Here is a 20,536-nt window from a genome sequence, read left to right as displayed (position 1 = left end):
AAATATTCTCACCAAATGTTAACTGATTTCTGGAAACTTTTTTTAAGCTATGGTCAAGACGCGCAGTTTAAGCCCAATATGAGGTTGGTAGTACAAAATTTGTGGGAGATATGTCTATAAAAGTGATATTTTTCGGTGGTCATTAATAGCCAGAAATATTTTTATTAGAAATTGGTGGTTGTTGCCCCACAGAAAATGTTCATGAAAATGAAAATGCTCTGGTTCAAAAAATGGATACAAAATTTTTCGAGATAACTTCGACGAGTCAAAATTAGAGGATGACACTTATCACCACTGGGAAGCTGATTTCACCTACTTCACTCACCCAACTAACCTGATCGAGCCAAAAGTATGTTTCTCGTGAAGTCATATGCTGTAGCTTTCGAATGATACCGAACTTCAGTTTTTATATGAAAAAATGTAATTTTGGCAACGTTTGGGTCGAGGTGATTTCACTCTAAGCAACCAAAAATCTTCTAAAAATTTAATTTCGTTTCATTTGATGCAATTGTGGAATTATAGCGTTCGTTTCTACAGGGAAACAAGTTTACGGAAATCATTTGAGATTTATTGAGAATATCTTGGAAAGCCGAATACAAACAAACACTTTTTGGTCATATCTTCCCGAAACGTTATGCCAATGACCTCATATTGGTGTCAAACTACGCATCTTGTCAATAGCTTTCAGCAAAAAAAAAAGTTTAGTGAAATCGGTTCAGGTTTCGTGAAATAAACTATAATTTTCAAAAAAATTATAAAAACAAGCAAACACTTTTATGGTGGTATCTCCGACCTAATATGGGGCTAATATGTGTCTGGTCAACAGCTTTCAAGGAAAAAAAGTTTACTGAAATCGGTTTTCATTTGGTGAAAATATTTCGAAAATTCTCAAATTAGCTGGAATTACCCATCTATGCTTTACTTGAAGGGAAATTTGTAAAATTGATTTTTCATACTCGGAATGCTAAGTGCTCGTTAAACGTAATAGTATGTGGCTGAAAATGTACCAGTTCGTTATTGATCCTAAAATGATTTTAATCATGCCGTCGAAGCCCAACCCAGCCCACGTTTAAAGTTATACTTGTTACTTCAGCCGTTAAAGCATCAGTATAAAGCACAGACTAAAATTTGTTTTACTCGCGTCCCCACAAAGGGTGATTGAATTTTGTACAAATTTACGGAAAGATACGTAACTTTCGCCAAACAGTAAATAACTCTTTTCGATTCGTTTCATTCAGAAAGTCTACTAGTAAAGTTCAAAGTTTTCCTTTCGAGGTGGAAAAATGGTACGAAAGTGGTATAAAAGACACAAAAAAATGGAAGAAGAAGAAAATATTTGAAACTCTTTTTTTTCCTTTTCAAAGCTGCTAATATAATAAACCATAGTGGACGGGGGTTATAGATACACTTGGCTATATATCGTATATTTTCCATTGAAATCGGTATTATAAATGATGTTCTCAAGAAACTTTTTTTTTCTTCTTTTATGAAGAAAATATTTTTATATACATTTGAGAAAGGTATGTAAGAAAGGTGCACAATGACTACACTGGATTATAATACGCCGTTTCGGTATTGAATGAAATCGAAAATGTTTACGAGAAAAAAAAAGTAAGAAGCAAAACTTCTTTTAGGCCAAAGTTGCGTTCATTTATAATGGATCTTTTTTATCTTGCTATACAACTGTTTTATATACCATGATAACCATTGTTATACTTTTATTTCATGTATACATTTGAAGTTCACGTCGTTATGAATAATATAAGTTTAACGAGTTTTCCAAAGAAAGTAATAAATTTGATTCAGTTATATTGTATAAATTGCGCGCATTACAGAAGCATTGTGTTCAATTTATGAATATATATCATCAAAAATAATCCGCTATATATGGATAGCAAAGGTGAAAAACGGAAATGGAATGATAATATTTTGGTGTTTTCGTGTTTTCAATTTTCATGTGTTTTGATTTATATATTTATCGAAAAGCAAAGTTCCTAATATACAATTATCCGAAAAAAACCTCCGCAGAGGCTTTGGTGACGCCAGTTTTTACAATTAAATTCTTTTTTTTTCGTGGTAAAATTTTCTTCGTACCATTCATATATCGGATTTTTTTTTGCGTTTAGGAGCAGAACGCGCCACCAAAACAGTTATGAAATATGTTAGAATAATTGAAGGTACTAGCGTCACTTGTTTCTCTTTAAAAAACATTTTTGTATCATACTTTTTGGAAGCTTTCAGTGTTTAAGAGTCAATTTGCGAAAACTTCGAACAATTTGTATGAAACATAAAGACAAGCCATCGGCGATTTCTTAAAGCTAGGCTAAGTTACAGGATCAGCATGGTTTTTGATTGATATCACTCACAACAAGAAACGAGTTTCTCTGAAATTATTTATTTATCAACTATGCCAATTCAACTGCCCAAAACACCCAAAAACAGATTAAAATAATAGTCGTTGACGCACACGTTGGACATTTAAAAAGTTCGATTATCTTCGTGTGAGCGGTCTAGCAGACATTCTATGAAGAAAAAAATTACAGACTTTTCGAAGTGTTTACAATAAACTACAGTACACGACCTGGACGATATTGATACCGTTGGACACAGGAATGACCTATACTATTCGTGACACCATAAACCTAGTTCGCCCACTCTTCCAGGAATCCATAATTTTGGTTCAAGTGTGCTACTAGAAACATTCTCTAGAATTCCACTTTTCATCGCTCTTTTTTTTTTTAAATAAATCCGTTTATTATCATCCCTTATACAAGCGTGCGTGGGTGGGATATCCATAATTCTTGCAAAAAGTAATATAAAAAGTAAAAATAAAAAATAAATAATCTTGGTTCGATAGATATACATTTTCTAAGATAGATTCGTCAAAAGAAAGTCATATAAAGTTAAACTTCAAAATGACTAGGAAACTATAAAGAAATGACAGAAAAACAATCATTACAACGGCAAACCAATCGCTTTTTTTTAAATTTTTTCTGACATATGAGACAACCAACCTTTTGCGCGACTATAACGAGTGACACTCGTGCCAGACATGCCGAAACGTTATGGGTTCTATTGTTCTCAATAGAAGCGCAACAGGTTAAGTCGGCCTTTCGAAAAATTCTGTTTAAAGCCTATAGACCTTTTAAGTTGATAAAAAGATTAGATGGTCTGGAGAGATGAATTGACAGTAAAAGTGAAAAGTGAACGATAGTGACCAAAAGCGAACCGATCACAACTGTCAACTGTCAATTCATCCCTCCAGACCATCTAGTCTTTTTTTCAACTTAAAAGGTCTATAAATTTAGAAAAAGGTCAATTAATCATTCGCATTCAGGACTTTTTATTTTATTTCGATAAATTATGATTTTATAAGACAAAAGTACTTCTACGGCATGGGTAAATATTGTTTTAATTTTTTTATAAATCAAATTGAAACTACATATTCAAAGTATTCGCGCTAATATTCACTTACTGCATAGCAAATGGTACCAACCAAAAAAAATAAAAATTTCATAAATTCCATACATTTCAGTAGACAGCAAACTGACAAGGTGCTGACAAGGTGCGATTTCGCAGTCAGTGCAAAAATGAATTAATTTTAATTTTATTTTTATAAAACTAATTTGAACGCGTAGATTTTTTTTAAACTTAAATTTTGAATGAACATAGTGTCTTTGATCATTTAAAAATAAAAAACTTTTTGATGCGAATGATCAATTGATTCCATTTTGTCATATAAAAAGTCATAGATCCTTCGGGAAACGTCTGACTTCTTAGCATCGCCAGTGCGGCACTGTATTAAGTGTTTATTAGCAAAACATAATGGTATACGAATAGTATAGGTTTCTGTATAACGGCATCAATATCGTCCAGGTCGTGCACCTTAGTCTAGAAATCTTTTGCATGCTTTGGTTTTCCAAGGGTCGAAAGGGGCCTATTACACATCTGGGGAAAACGAGAAATTGGATTAGGTTTCAAAAGCATGTAATAGTATTTATCACATACGCGCGGTGTTCGGCTGTCAAAATTACTTAACTAGAAGTTTAATTCAAAAATTACACTTCAGTTCTATGTTGTTGTCTCGTTTTCGCTTATGTGATAAAATAGAGTACACACTTGTCACGAAGAGGTCGAGGCTTGCCGAGACTGATATATATTACATGACTAGGGATAAAAAGATGAAAAGTAGATTTTTCGTGTGCATTTTGTTGATCCGAGGTGAAGCCGAGGTCAATAAACACACGAAAACGAGACTTTTCATTTTTATCCCGAGTTATGTAAAATCCATTATATAACTCGGGATAAAAATGAAAAACAAAACTTTAAATAATTTCAATCAACCTACGCCAGCAATACAACAGTATCCAACCGAATATAACAATTTTTCATATTTTTTCAGAGCTGTGTTCAAGTGTTCAACCTCAAGAGAAATGTCGCAGAAAGATGATAGTCAATTAATCAGTAAAGCAAATTGTAAATTATTCGGTGACTAAAAATTGAAAATATAGTTATGAAAGACACCTATGGCATTATATGACCTTATTTTGTGAAAGCTGAGGATACCGCACAAAAGCTCAGATCATCATGACCTTTAACTCGCTTTCTGCCATTAAATGGTAAAAAAAAATTCATTGTCTGAAATTCAGACTCTGAAAAGTCGTTGTCAAGGACATTAAATGCCAAATTTATATTTTAGTTAGGTGTGATGGAAACAACATTGGTATTTGGTAAGCGACTGGTAAGTGCAAAATGGATTTTGTCAGTGGGTTATGTTTCATTTTAAGAATGATACCTTCAACTCACAAGAGCTTTTCTTTATGCGGCCAGTAACAATATAAGAAGCTATTGCGAGTGTTTACAGCACAAATTCGAAATTATTTCATTGGTATTTGAAATAACTGCATTTTTACAGGTTTTGCTCAGCATAAAAAGAACGGATGTCGTGAGCTTTAAGTTGAATTCACAGTCGTCCGTTTTGCCTCCGTTTACGTGACGTTTTAATTTGTTTAGACGACTTTCGTTGATTTAATTCTAACTGTCAAGTAGACGGATGGAAAACGGAGGCAAAACGGCAAGAAAACAGACGAATGTGAATTCAACTTTAAAGCGATTACCATTTGAGATTTAAACTTAATACGACATTTTGCATCCACTAAGGTACGGCATCATTAATGAGATTTAGAGACTTTAAATTGAATTAACAGTCGTCCGTTTTCTAGTCGTTTTGCCTAAGTTTCCCAGCCGTTCACTTGATAGTTAGAATCAAAACAATGAAAAAGTCATCGATACAATAGAAACGTCACATAAATGGAGAGCTAAACAGAAGAGGCAAAACAGACGACTGTGAATTCAACTTTAGATATCCATCCAGTACTATCTATCGTTGCAATTCTCGCAGCACCATTGTATGTCAGGACAATTATTGACCACGTTGAACATACCCTTTGTTACAGATACACATTTGATGTGATGTGGAAATTTTGACGACATCCAACGGCGATAAATTCCGAATTGTTCATAATGGATGTACTGCAGAAATTACATTTGGACGACTCATTCACGCCTCAATCAGATGACACAAATGTTATCGAAAGCAGTTCAATTATGAGCATGAACAAACGTTCACTCTCTATTGTTCACAAAAGTACCGCAGTGTTATGTCTGTGAGTGTAATGCAAAATGTTAATTCTACCCTCTATTCGTCTAAATGCAAGTAATTTACACAAAGACAATGTCCGAAGATACGATAGAATTTTATGTTACAAGAACTGTAAAGGGCTTCGATTCGGCCCATTTACCATTTCTCGAACATAAAATACCCGTACAGTTTTTGCGGCGACCCTCTGGACCTACTTGATCAAGTTTGATTTTCTTCGAACCTAGACAAGCATTTGACATAACAAAAAGAAAAAAAGAGTTTTAGTTAACTCCACTGATTTGGCATCTCTGGACGACCACAATAGGTGTCCCCTTACTAAGGGAACCAAGCTCGACGAGTTACAAACGGTGTGGTAAAGCTAGAAGACCCCTGTAGTTCGAACGGGTCTACAAATGACTCTTATAGGTCTTCCCACGATTGAAAGTAAAGTGGGATGGGTGAGAGTTGACTTTTCAAACGCTTCATTATATTGCACGTTTACCACGTTTTCTTAGGTATCCCCTTTCTCGAAAAACTATTTAAAAACTAGCTAACTATTTCCATGTTCAAAGTTCAACCACCAACTTTCAATTTGAATTAACCTTCAAAGTGAAAAACTTGTCAAATGATGATGGTAATAGTAAAATGATAAATGGAATTTGACCCCACCTAAACGAAATCAAAGACGCATAGCAGCATTGCCGCATTCAACTGCCACCCACCTGTTTATTTGAAATAGAAATTCGCTGTTTTGTTTCTCACTCTCCACAGGGGTGTAACTTAGAACAATTTTTATTGTCGCTGCTTAGAATATTTTTGATTTTTGTACCAGCCCTGTTGAATGTCGTTCAAAAACATCGAATCGTTTTTTAATTTTCTGAATGTCAGCTCATTACCGACAATACCACAACATGTACCGAAATATTTTTTGAACCGGTGGGTGGCGAATTAAAGTCGCATTTGCGTCTAGTTCTCCAATTAATTTAATTAAAATCTGATTCTTATTGTAAAAAAAAACTTGGAACGAGCCGAACAATTCTTATGATCTGGAATTTTGATTACCCAACGCAGATCCAGTCAAATAAATCGACAAACATTTTAAATGCAAATTTAACCGATTTCTGTGATACAATTGGAAATTCCAGATCATACGAATTGTTCGGCTCGTTCCAAGGTTTTTTTTTTAAATAATATCAAATTTTTATTAATTTAATTAAAGAAATAGATGCCCTAAACGAGTAATTATTCCGTGGACCAGCTGGTAATCGATCAAATGGTAATTTACAGCCAGGTTCTACACTGAAATTCAACTTGACAAAATCAAAACCAAAATCTGCTGCCTTTTTCATATAGTTCGTTAATGTTATAGTTTTCGGCAACAACGATTTTCTGTTATAGTAACTTTTAATTGTCTTCGGCAATTGCCTAACATCGATGGTATTTTACGACAATTTTTATGGTAAATTGGTGTGCCGTTGCCGATTAATATAATTTTGATTTATTTACCAGTCAATGTCGTTCAAACTGAACGACTCGCTTTTTAAGTTTTCAAGAATATTACTTCTGTTGACGCTGGTCTAAAATCGCTTGTTTACGACATTCGAACATTTTTCATGCTGAAATGTTTTTATACCAGTGTATCACCACAGCCAGTGGTTTTATTTAAAATCGATTCAACGAAATATAAATAGGTTGCATAAAAACATTGTAGACGAACCGATTTGGCAACGTTATGTGCAATCTACACAACATTTTGTCACCTCTGTATTGCACGAATTTCTTACTTTAGATGCACAAAATGCCAAATTATTCATTTTAGTCACTGTTATGCGATTGAAAGGAGTATGCGCACTGCTCATTCTTACGAGAGAGAGAGAGAGAGAGAGAGAGAGAGAGAGAGAGCGAGTAATGCTTGAACGTTACGTTAGTGAGAATATTTTTGGCCGTGGTTTCGAGCTTTTAAATAGCTTTCACGAGAAAAGAGACGAAACTCAATCGAAAGTTTTGATTAGCAGTATATTTATATTGCGGATACTGGAGACATATTCAACATTTTGCTTTAAATTGAATTTTAGATATATATTTTGAGATGAAAATTTTACGTTGTATATCGAATCGATTGTGATGATAGTATTGAAACATATTTTTAGATTTAATTAACAAATGAGGGGCGTTGAGCTAGATAGTTGGCTCCTAGAACTCGATAACTTCGAACAAAATAACTCCGGATAACATATTTCAACCGTTTTTAATGGGAGTGCAGAAATGCTGTTTTGTTTCCCCCATTGAGGGAATTTTCGTTCATGGCTTGCAGTGCTACTTTTATTCGTTCAACCCCTTTTTACCAATATTGCTGATATATTTGAAATAATATTAACATCGATAGTAAACTTTTGACTTTATTTGTAAATAATTAATATTCAAGGTAACCTCACTTTAGTTTCGTTAAATGTGTTTCGTTCATTCATTCATTCAATCGTATGAGATTTTTTTTAACGTGAAGGTCATTTCCTAATGCATACGTATTGTGTTAAACGTTCAGACGTAACCTCACTTTCGTTTCGTTAAATGTGTTTCGTTCATTCATTCAATCGTATGAGATTTTTTTTAATGTGAAGGTCATTTCTTAATGCATACGTATTGTGTTAAACGTATAATAACGTATAATATTAAATGTATTTGAAAATGAGTTTTTTTCGACTCTGTGGTACTGTCATCAAGAAATTCTAGAAAACATAAAATTTTTAGATTGTCCTATAAATTTTAGAATTTTCTAGAAATATTTCTGCAAACTTCAAATCAAACATTTTTAGAAAATGTTTTCAAGAAAAGAGACCCTGATCATAGTAGTAGAAATTAGTCAATTTTTATAATTTTTTTATTGTTCTAAAAAAAATTAAGTAAAATTGTTCAAATGTTAATCCATGCTACATAAAGTATCGAAATAGCCGATCCAGGTAACACAGACAATTTTTTTCATATCGCGGCTACGAACGATCTCAGTCACATTTTTGACGGCTGTAGAATGGGGGAAAATGACGACACCCATAAATAAATAAATTTTGTAAAAAAATCTGTTCATTTTGAAGGCATACCGCAGAACAAATTTTTGATTGAAATTGTGTGTTGCGTCGATTAAAAATAAATTCGAAGAAGTTGCCTCGACTAATTGTTAATATTTTGTGCGCACAATTGAAATGACTGGGGTTTTATTTCGTTATTATTATTTATTGCAATCCAATGCATAGTCTGACTATATCTAGTCTATGTCTACAAGATTTTTTTTAGAGAAGTCTTTCACTTTGTAGTATTTGTTTAGGTTTTTTTCGGCCGTGCTCAAACTACAACAAAAGAATTATTCTACAACTCAGAGCGACTCAGCTTCTGTTGTAACGCTTCAGCAACCTATTACAAACTTTAAGTGGGAGTTATGTTTCAAGCACATTTCCAGAATCATCCCACCTTGGATGAAATATTTATGTTACGTAACTTTTCACTAATAAATAATCAACAGCAAAACCGAAAAAAAGTAGTTCAAGATGAAAATTACCGATAAGTGAATAGTTATTTGTTCAACGAGGGAATAAAAATTTTAAATGGCATTTCGAGTGTGTTTTTTTTTTGAGAAACAGACACAACGTTTTCCAAAACAAAGTCTTCGGAAGTTCTAGCGGAGAGGCAAAATGACTATTTTCTCGCCTGCGTTGTTTATTATTATTATCCAGAGATGTCCAATCAGTGATTTTTTCCCGTTTGCTATGTTATGGAAAAGATGAGGATAGCCTAAGTTCGTAGATGAGGAAAATCTGTTGAGTAGTTTCAGAGATAGGGTGAGAAAGATGAGACTAAAAGCAAGTTTAAAAATCTAATGAAAATTCCGTCCAACGGAACGGAAGATAGGGTTCACAGTGTGTGTGAGTCTTGATACTGTGAAATTTATTTTTATTCGAAAGGTACTGTTTTCAGCTCACTAACAAAATGTCCAACAGCTGTCATATTAGACTCGCGAGATTCCTAGCAGCCATGGACATCTATATTGACACAATACAAAGCAGCTTTATATCATATAATAGCTGTATGCTGTAGCTGTATACAGTCATAGATTAGATTTAACTTCGGATGGGGCTCTCAGCATTGCTGTAAGCGATTTTGATATAAATACAAGATTAAATGAAGAGATTTAAAAATGCTGTATTGCAGTGCACGTATATTTTAAAGATACACGACTTACTATTCGCCCGTTCTTATATTTTGGACTCAAATTTACATACGGAAACACATAAAGAAAAGTCAGGATAAAAGTTTTACTTTAGGCTTGGTTCTTTTTGTACTTCAACGAGTCACTGCGTTTTTGTTATTTCGTTTGCAAAAATTGTCATTCCCATAAAAATATTGTTGAACATTTATTGTACATTACTTATCAATGGGAAAACTGATTGAAGTGGTGACTATTGTGTGAAGCGAGGCGAAACCGATGTCAGTAAACACACAAAAAGACATTTCCATCATTTGTCCCATGGCCAAGCAAGGTATTTAGCTGAAAAACTCGAGGTAAAGTTTCGTCACCGTGAAGTAAAGTTCACTTTTCCTCACGTTTTCGAGTAAATTTTTTTATTATCATATGCAGAATAACAACGGAACATGAAATTCAGAAAATTCAGTATTTACGCCATCCATTATTTTCACACAATATAATTTTCTGAACAATAAAAACGTAAATTTTTTATTGAGTAAAATGCTGCTATGTACATAGTAACACAGAGGGGAAGAATGACACTATCAATATTGTAAGCGAGAAAAAAAAACACAGCAAATCGGCTGAAAGCTATCGTTCTATATATAACAATTGTGTTTTAAAATTCGAGAATCATGAATTGTTGAATGGACGGGCAAATGAATAAATGATTGATCGACAGGAGAAATATATATCTACTAAATAATATCAGTAACAAAAATAGTTATTCATTTACAAAGTGAACAGAATCGATGATTCGTTATGACATTTATTATGATATTTCTCGCTTAGGGACTCCAATCGGTATTTTCGAAACCGGTAATACCGTTTACCGGTATTCAGAATTTTGCCAACGGTTTTTAGCCATACAAAGCCTGAAATTGTTTTATATAAACAATTTTAATACGAAAAAATGAATCCGCCAAATTAAAGGCAGTTTATTAATCTAATATGTTTGCATTTTCATCGGAACAGTGCCAAATTACATAGATTTCCAAGAAGAAATACGTTAAACTACTACTAAAATTATAGTAGAAACCGCAGACTGTCGGTCAAAAAAAAAACCGTCAAAATAAAAGTAACTATAACCGCCTAACGTCAACATGAGGCCGAGTTAAATAGACAGCAAATAAATCTATTTGAAGGGGTTGGCGACCAATGTCGTTATTTGACCAAGATATTCAATTGTATCGTAATAATTATGGCAACGAATATCTATTCGGAACGAGCTTTCTCTTCACGTTCGTGTGTATGTTCAATTGAGGGTGTAATGAGGCGTACATTTCCAAACAAAACAGAAAAAACAATTATTTAAATTACTCTAATGCTTGTTTTCCACTTACCAAAAAAGTACAACGTGTGTGTGAGACAAAATTGAACTTGCTTTGTTTGTTTGACAGGTCGCTCTCGCACTGCCCTCACGGAATACTTTTTGTTGAGTGGAAACCATTACTTAACTTTGAGCCTTGATTTACGCCTTGATAACGAAAACAATAGGAAAAAAGTCATCTGAATTTAACGGTGTTTTTTTCTGAAAAATTCGGTATTACTGAATACCGATTTTCAAAAATGGATGGTAAATGGACTCCATATTCTCGCTCAATGAAGGTATTTTACTTCTCCGAAAATCTTCAGAACAAAAAACATTGCCTTTCACAAATAAATGACAGCACAGCATTATAAATAAGCCAATATATAAGTATATTGTTCTGTTCACATATTTCTTTATAATCGTCGAAAAGATCACTTTACTATTGAAAAATTCATTTTATTGTAGAACTGTGAAAGCACACAGACCTTATACTTATACTCACTGAGAAAGACACAGACCTTATAGAAGAATGGAGTTTAGAAACTGAGGGTAAAATCTAATACAATTTAGTACTTTTCTTCAGAAAAAAACTGCTGTCACTGAATCAATATTTTCATGAACAAACTTCACTGCTGTGACATTTCGTGGGAATTAATCAATGTGAAGTTGTTACACAAAAAAATAGTCCAGTGAGATTGAAGTACTATAAAAAAATGTTGCGCCCCTACAGGCCAACCGATTAGGCCAATACGCCTTATACGTATACTCACAGTGCACTAGATTTGTATGATTGTAATGTGATGTGTTTTGTTCGTAAAAGGCTTGTTAAGAGTCACTTTGCGAAAACGTCAACCAATTGAAATTCAAAAGGTGGTCTCCGAACGGTAGGACGACGTGATCCGGTTACTTGCAAACTAATGGTATGGGTTGTTAACACAAGGCACCTAGATTAGAAACATATATAAATCAGTTAGGTTGAGTGGTTGCACAGGCAAAAATATCACCTTTTCGAAAAAAGCACAAAATTGGCACCACGTGAAACTTGAGTCGCTATAGCACATCCGTTTTAAAACTTTTGATACACTCACGGAAATTTGAAAACCGACACATTTTCTGTTTTGAGGTCGATCGGTTTTTTGTGCATTTTGCATTTTCATATGGAGAAATGAGAAACTCAAGGAAAACACAGAAACAGAAAATGTGTCGGTTTTCAAAATTCCGAGTGTAGGCAAATTCCCTGAACTCTAACCTTTCGATTGACACCTTATACGATACGATCCAACTGTTAGTGTGATCTGTTGCAAAGTGACTCTTAAGCTCTCATATTATATATATGGGAAATTTCACGACATATAACGTAGCTGCCGAAAGGGTGTTGCATATAAAAATATATAAGACGCTTTCACGTTTTCATAGAGAACTTATTGTTACGAACATTTTTAGTGTTCTTCTGTTGTAAGACCCCAATTTTCAGTCTAGGAAATAATTTGTGTTATTCGAAGATCTTCAGTTCTTAGCTTTTTTACCGATTCTCAGATTCACTCGCTTTTTTCGCAATTTTATTTAAAATTCAAGTTTCAGTAATAGTACGTTACGTCACTGTTTGTAAATAATTGTTTTGAAAAGTTTGAGCTTTGCGGAACGAGCCGAAGGCGAGTGAAGTAATTACACGAGCAAAAACAAGCATTTACACACTGTGACGTAACACATTTTATATGCTTGTAAGTGAATTTTCACAGTCACAAACAGTGACGTAAAGTGCACTTTACCGCCCACTAGCATGTAAATAACTATTGTTTTTGCTACGAAAATTGAAATCATTTTTGAACCATTCAAAAGTGTTGTGGCTATAAACCACATAAATAACGTCTTTTATCAAGTATCAGAAATAATCACTTTCAATATTTTATGGAAGATGAATTTTAGTTGAATCAAACGTATCATGTTAAATACAAAATGTGGAAATGCTTTTATCTGGTAATGGTAAGTAATGTAATCAAAATTAATGTGCCCCGTCAACACTTTGACTCACTTTCGGCTGAAAAATGTTATGTAAATTACATTTGTGTTTTGGCAGGCTCTAATAAGGTTGGCTTAGTCGTAAAAGGGGAGCGTTAAACATCCCGAAAGGCATGTTACAAATATGTACAAGACCTTTGGCAGTCATAAATTTAAATCATATAATTACACATTGTTTCCATTAATTTCGTTAAAGATTGATTAATTTTGTGTGAGTCATATAATTAAGTTGTTACATTAAGATGTGCTACGGATAAAATAGTTAATGTTAAACAACAGGTGAATATATTACTATGTCACGAACGAAGTGAACAGGTTACTGGAATAGTATCTTGTACACCAAGTGCTGAAAATATAACATTTCAAAACGTGTTGCATACGACACTTTTTTCCCACTGAGAATTGAAATAGACCGAAATAGACAAAAGCATAGAAAATCATGACTTTCATTGTAAACAGTCACTCTTAGAATTTGATCGGTAACATTTCTATGCAAAAACGAGTGTGGGTGGGTGGATACAACTCATACAAATTTCATATCAACACTGCTTGAAAATTTTCAGTGCGGATATCCAATATCCACCCACTTTTGTATTGAAAGTTTGAACATTTCAATCTAGTTATCGGGGTGGAAATACAGCGTGTTTCAATTCTCGTTGGCTGAAATATAATTTAAATAATAAGCTCCACTCAAAGGCAAAATGGTAGGAAAACTCTGAAACGTTTTTTTTTATATTCATTATGTAGATTCAATAATGCACGCGTTTAGTGCGGCATCAGCGTATGTCAGAAAGCTCGGAGCGAACCAATCGTCGATTCCGATATTTTTGGACGGGAATTCACAGTCAAAGACTGATGTGTTTCAAGAATACGAAAAACATGTTGCTCTGTTGGTACTTTTCAGCGAATATTATCGATGGCATATTCAATTGTGCAAAATAGTTACTTAGGAACTTTTATTTACTAAACATTTTACAGTATTATGATACTTGATAATATTCACTAAACGATACAAACAGAGCAGAATCTGTTTCTTATTCTTCAAAAACAACGGAAATGTGAAGTCTCTGAATGTGAATTTCACATACAAAACTTTGAAATATCGGAATCGACGACTTGCTCGCGCCAAATCTGACACACGCTGATGCCGTACTAAACGCGTAGATCAACATAAACAATGTAGGATGGTTTGGTTGTCTCGAAACAAACATCATCCCACGCAATATCTATTTTAAAAGTGAAGCGGTTCTATTGGTATCGATTTATGTACTTAACGGAGTGTAGTAATAAAAAAGTCACACTCTTCTGATGCGAATTTAGTACAGTATCGCTATTCCGTTTGTAACCACATACAATTTGAAGAAGGTTTGACGGTTTGACGGCAAAACCATTAAAAATTCTTGAAAAATGATGAACTACCTGCAAGAAATGAGACTACCCACTCAATGCATTTTAGTTTCATTCCATAAAACCAGTCTTTAAGGCGGATACACATTACCATCTAGTGTCAGTTGAGAATACAATATTTCGCAATATTTCGCAAAGAGAGAAAATCGTATTCTCATTTCATGCGAAATATGCAGAATGGCAGGATTCTGAATATTCAGTATTTTCTGTATACGTGACTCTCATGATCTCATGAGCTATGATATGAATCGGTCGGTAGGGAAAGTAAACGGTCGAGAAGGAAAGTAACGGTTGGGAAGGAATGCACCAACACACTCTTACTAATACAGAAAAATATCTTTAAAAATACCCCAATACACACTCGATGTGTGTTTTCGCTTGGGCTTCGCCCGCGCGTGCACACACATCTTGTGTGTATTGGGGTATGTTGAAATATACTATTTCTCGATTCTTATGTCAACTGTTTTCATATATTCGGCTTCGGTATCTTGTGCGTCATGTGTTATACACATCTAACTATCGTTTCGTTCAATATCGTCGTATTTTTTGGTGCAAAATTGTTGGGCATACGACGAAAGTAAAGACTAATGTGTATCCGCCTTACAGGCCCAGATATTTCATGTCTTTTAACTGAATGTTTTAGTAATACATTAATAACAATAATACGTTTTAAGATGATAGCAGACATTTTCTTACCAAAATTAGAGAAGAACATCATTGAAAAACATAAGAAATTTAATCGTGATGATGTATTTGCAACAACTGAGATGTTACGGTTGCAAATGAAATAAAAGACCATCCACAAATACAATTTATAATAGAAACAGAACAAAACAACAATCTCGCTTTCGTATACATCCTAATCAAACGAACAGAATGACGAAGAATTGAAGTTTGCAGAAAGAGTACACGTAAAGACTGATCTTTTAACTTTAATTGGTTTCATCATAAATCACAAAAAATCTCGGTCATAGGCACATTGGTTTACCGAGCATTCAAAATGAGCAATAACAATCACCTTTAAAATTACCTTGAACATTTGATCCGAATTAAGTATTTTTATTGAACGAAATGAATTTTTCATGGTTCCCTCCACTCCGTGTTTCACTTCTCTTCTAAAAATCAAACGGTATAACTTCAAAAGTACCGTGTCATAACTTTCCAAATTTCCTAATCAATCGCACAATTACAGGGCGGCATGTCTCCTCACTATTCTCACTTTTCAGACTATTTTTGAGAGGAGTGATAGTGAGTTACTTTTTTTCGCATTTCCTCACTTTTCTCACTATTTCTAACTATTTCAGACGATAGCTGAAAACAAAATCATTATCAATCAGTTTAGGATCAAAAATTTCGCCTGCGGCGCTAAATCTACTCAAAGTTCAAAACATTGGTTCATACAATTCACTAGTGCAGTTTTAGTAGCGATATACACAAGAAGACTGGATTTTTTCGGATGAACAGGTTTTCGTTATTTCGATTTTTACTAAGCGTATGCTTATCCTTAGACTATATTGGCTTTTATCAAAATGCTAACATTATATGCACGGCATAGTAAAACCAGGCAGGAGCGCTTGATTTAGTAAAATAATTTTTTTAAATCAGCATTTGAGCGTGAATACAGTGAAATTTAGTTTAAATTTAGATCGCAGATCGCAGGTAAAACATTTCCTAGTAAAATAGAATAAAATTAAGAACTGACGTCAGTGTTCATTCGATTTCATTTTCATAATGTATGGATAGGTCCAGCTGACATCAGCAAAATGAGCTGTTCCTGCCTGGTTTCATAAAGCCAAATGCAATAAGTCATTGATCGATGGTGAGGTGTCGCTGGTGGTTGAATATAGGGTACCAGTTTATTTTTGAAATACATAAGATTAGAGGAAGGAATTTGTTCGTGTAGTGTTCGTTTGATCGCCCTGCCACAATGATCACAATCGTACACATTATATTTTCAATATTTCTCAATTGTTGACAGTTACTTTACACAAAATTTGTAGTTTGTAATTTCAGCGGCCTCCCTTCATTTCAGCCATGTTGAATCAGCGATACAAAATTATTCATTCACGAGCCAAAATATTTTTTCGAATATCTTTGGTAATTCTTACCAGAAACGCAATATTCCGATCGCAATATTCCTTTGTTTTGGTTCATCTCTGATTACTGAGGTCTGTCGTCCGTCTCAAACATCAATATCCAATTTATTTATTTCGCAATATTTTTTTTGTGTTTACATTTTGACATGTGAAGGTTAGTCACACTTGCTCATATTTGGAAAAATTTGGATCATGACAAGTGGACCGCCAGCAGCTTTCAGTGGGTTTTGAACTTTTGTTTTTTACACGTTGTCACACTTACGGTTGTCAAATTCAAGATTTTCATACGAAGGTCACTCAGATTGCTTGGTGAAAAAGGACTCTACCTCGCACAAATTCAATTTCTTGACACTATACTTTCTGCAACATAAAAAAAAGCAAAACCCACTGAAACACCGTGTTTTCACCTACGTAGTAAAAACAAACTTGTCGAGCCAATCTCACTCTATAGACTTATGTTAGTCCTAATTTTTAAAGTTGACCTGATTTTGACTCGAGACCGTAGGGTGACTGATAGGTGTGAGTGATATTACTGTTTTTACACTACAGTCACTCGTTTTTAGTCACTTTTCAGTTACTTTTTTAATTCAAAATAATAGTGAATTTATCAACTATTTTCGGAAAAATCGCTCACTTATTCACTCTTTTCGCAAAAAAATCACATGCCGCTCTGTAATCAATCGCACAATTATTATTATTCGTTCTTGATCGTACGTAATGTTTACAAAAATTTTCTATAGACGATACCATTAATGACACACCGACTTGTCGTCGCAAAAATCTACTTTGTCGCATGTCGCATTGTCTGTCGGAAAAATGACGCTGCCGTTGTTGTCCGTCAATAGATCATCTTCAAGATTCGGTACTTTCAGACGTGACATCACTTGTGTTTCGTTCATTCATTCACAAATATATGAGATCTTTTTAACGTGGATACAAACACACACCAAACGCCACCGACAACAGTGGCATAGACATGTTGCCGTTACGACATGATGCGACAAATTGGCAATTCCGTGGCGTTTGGTGTGTATTTGTGTTGAGGCTGTTTCGTAAAAAGCAGTTGAAACTACGGCAGAGTAAAATAAACCAGGCAGGAGCGGTTCATTTTCGAAACGTCAAATAAGTGACCTAATACACTGTATGAAAATGAACTCAAATGAACATTGACAAAAATTGAAAAATTTTGTTCGTAAAAAATATTGGGTACCTGAATAATCTGGTCTCTTGTCGAATCAGCGCTCCTGCCTCGCTAACTTTACTCTGTCGTGGTTGAAACGGTTCTACACAAAGAGGAGGGAATTCAAGTTCCCCACGTTCTCACATGAAACTATAAAATCAATTTCGCCATTTGCGGCGAAAACCGTCGTTTCAATTATACTTTTATGGCACTGTAAGTGGCTGTTTATTGAATAAAATCATCTTAAAACAAACTTCATGACTTTGCAACGTTTTCAAAGAAGCTGCGTTGATCCTTCGATAAACTCAATGATTACCAATCAATCGGTTGTACAGTCCATGTAGCCCGGCTTTCACTAAGCAAAGTAAAATAAATTGAATTCGTTAATTAAATGGAAACTAACGCAACTACGTGTAAATATACTCACACAGCTTTTAAGCCAATAAAGTCTACCGGATAGAAGTCTTCCATTGTGAAGCCCATGAATGGGTAGAAGTCGTTGCCGCTAAAAACGAGCACATTGTGGTTTACCCATGAAATTCGGAAATCATTCGCTTGATTGCGTCGGATGATATTCGCCGTTGGAACCGTAACGACAAATGTGTCTTCATTCACTCGAATTGCAGATCTTGTGTTATTTGCTGTGCCAATGAATATTTCAATTATTGGAGTCCAGGCGAAGTCGAAAGGAGTGAGAGCAATGTGAATTTCACTGTCAGCAGTTACGCGAAAGAATATTCCAGGCAGTCGAGCATCAAAGAATGAATAATCGTCATCGCCTTCAGTTACGGTATCTGAGGGAGAAGTAAAGGTATTGTTTTTCTGAAATTTTCCAGTTCAACCATTCAATAGTTACCAATAAGATATCCTAAATTCGTGAAACATCTTCCCAGCATCGTCAAAAACACTGCTCTGCTGATTCGAAAATTATAGAAGTAATTGTTCGCACAAATGTTGCGTGAGAAATAGAGCGTATCCAAGTTTACAGCATCATCAATGATCGATCTTTCTAATGCATTCACAACGTTTTCTTGTAACTCAAACGTCTCTAACGCGGTTAATGTTCCGAAACTGTTTCTGCGTACCGTCTTCAAACGATTATAACCCAAATAGAGTGTATTCAAATTCGGTATTGGTACGAAGACACCAGATGGAAGTTCTTCAATTTCATTTTGATACAGGGAAAGTGTTGTTAAATTTCCCAAATCCTCAAAATTGTTCATATGAAGTTGACGTAGACTACATCTAGCCATAGTTAACGTAGCAAGGTTTCCAAGTCCTCGAAAAGCTCCTTGATGAATGGTACCAATTGGATTGTCACTAATATCAAGAGTTCCCAATGTTTCGAGACCAATGAATCCATCCGCATGAAGTTCAGTCAAAGCGTTGTTATAGAGAACCAAATAGGCCAGATTTTGCAGCGGCGCGAATGTGCCACTATTAATGCCATTGATTGCGTTATATGCCAAATTGAGATTACGTAACTGTTCCAATCCAACAAAACTCTCTGGCGACAATGTAGAGATCTGGTTAGATCCGAGATATAAATAATTCAAATTCGTCATCGTTGAAAACCATTGATTGCCGATTGCACTTAGTCTGTTCGAACCGAGGTAAAGATTTTCAAGATTTTCAAGTGGTCGGAAAAGACTAGCCGAAAAATCTTCGAACAGGTTAGAGCCTAAGCTCAAATACGTTAAGTCTCTTTGACTCGCAAATACATTTTCCGGCAACGAGGTGAGTAAATTTAGATCCAAATTTATGTAAGTAAGATCAGGTAGATTCGCGAAAGCATTCGCAGATATTGAAGTGATGGCATTTGATAATAAACTAAGCTCCGTGGCCCGTTCACAACCAGTAAAAGAATCATCATCGATTCTACCCAGCTGGAAATCAATCAATGCGATTCGATAGACATTTGGAAATGTGGCACAAATTATGTGAGGTACAACTGAAGTTACGCTCGTTCCTCCCAATGGTTGGCCAACGATTTTTACGTCAGAATTTGTAAATCCTTCCAAATGAATGCCGCCGATTTGTGTGAAGTCGTTAAAACCAGTCGGATTGTTGATAGTAAGATCGCAACTATAGGTGTTGACATCGTCCTCGTCATAGAGGAAGTAGTTACAAGTTATTGTAGGATCTTGTGCAACAACTACGGTTAATAGCGCACAAATTATGAGAAACCATTCCATCCTAACGACTCCAATTTCACAATCCAACTGAAGTGACTTGTAAAATCACAGATTATTTTCGTCTAATAGTGAATTGGCTGATAAGATTAGCTAAATACTTATGTTCGAATTGGGAATCACGGAAATCTTATAACGTCGTTATGCAAGAGTCTACTCTACGACAAAGCATATTTTTTTTGACATTCCTGCAGATAACATTTTATTTATCACAATTGGTAGATGACAAACACTTTATCGACACTAATGTGCTGTAGGGAAAATCAAAGGCTCGGTAAAGAACCTTTGGGAAAACCCAAGCACAAGCTTGTGAATATTTGGATGAAAGATAAAGCATCTTCATAACTGTTGCCGCTAGAAAACGACTCATTGCTGTCTCACTCAAAGCCAGTCCCAGCAAGACAGTAATGTACTGTTTCCTATGAACAAATTCAGAAAATCAAGTTTGGTTGTCT

The 20,536-nt window shown here is 34.7% G+C and overlaps 1 protein-coding gene across 1 annotated transcript; it reads right to left on the bottom strand.

Moving 5' to 3' along the window:
- Positions 1-18,078: 18,078 nt before the first annotated feature.
- LOC119067585 (leucine-rich repeat-containing protein 15-like) lies at positions 18,079-20,108 on the bottom strand. The gene is made up of 3 exons (XM_037170680.1): positions 18,746-20,108; positions 18,317-18,683; positions 18,079-18,244 (listed from the first exon to the last, which is right to left on the bottom strand). Exons 1-3 carry the CDS (start codon positions 20,082-20,084, stop codon positions 18,202-18,204), a joined length of 1,749 nt encoding a protein of 582 aa, XP_037026575.1. The 5' UTR covers positions 20,085-20,108; the 3' UTR covers positions 18,079-18,201.
- Positions 20,109-20,536: the final 428 nt, after the last annotated feature.

This window comes from Bradysia coprophila (assembly GCF_014529535.1).
Source record: "Bradysia coprophila strain Holo2 chromosome X unlocalized genomic scaffold, BU_Bcop_v1 contig_12, whole genome shotgun sequence".
NCBI lineage: Eukaryota > Metazoa > Arthropoda > Insecta > Diptera > Sciaridae > Bradysia > Bradysia coprophila.
The sequence above is the reverse complement of the archived record's forward strand: the minus strand, read 5'-3'. Positions and strand labels throughout refer to the sequence as shown.

Bases quoted from the DNA above. Each gene is read 5' to 3' on its own strand.
- LOC119067585 (XM_037170680.1), bottom strand. From the start codon at position 20,084: ATGGAATGGTTTCTCATAATTTGTGCGCTATTAACCGTAGTTGTTGCA. The intron at 18,684-18,745 runs GTAACTATTGAA...CTTCTCCCTCAG, and splicing joins GAATTTAGGATATCTTATTG to ATACCGTAACTGAAGGCGAT. The intron at 18,245-18,316 runs GTGAGTATATTT...TACTTTGCTTAG, and splicing joins TTTATTGGCTTAAAAGCTGT to TGAAAGCCGGGCTACATGGA.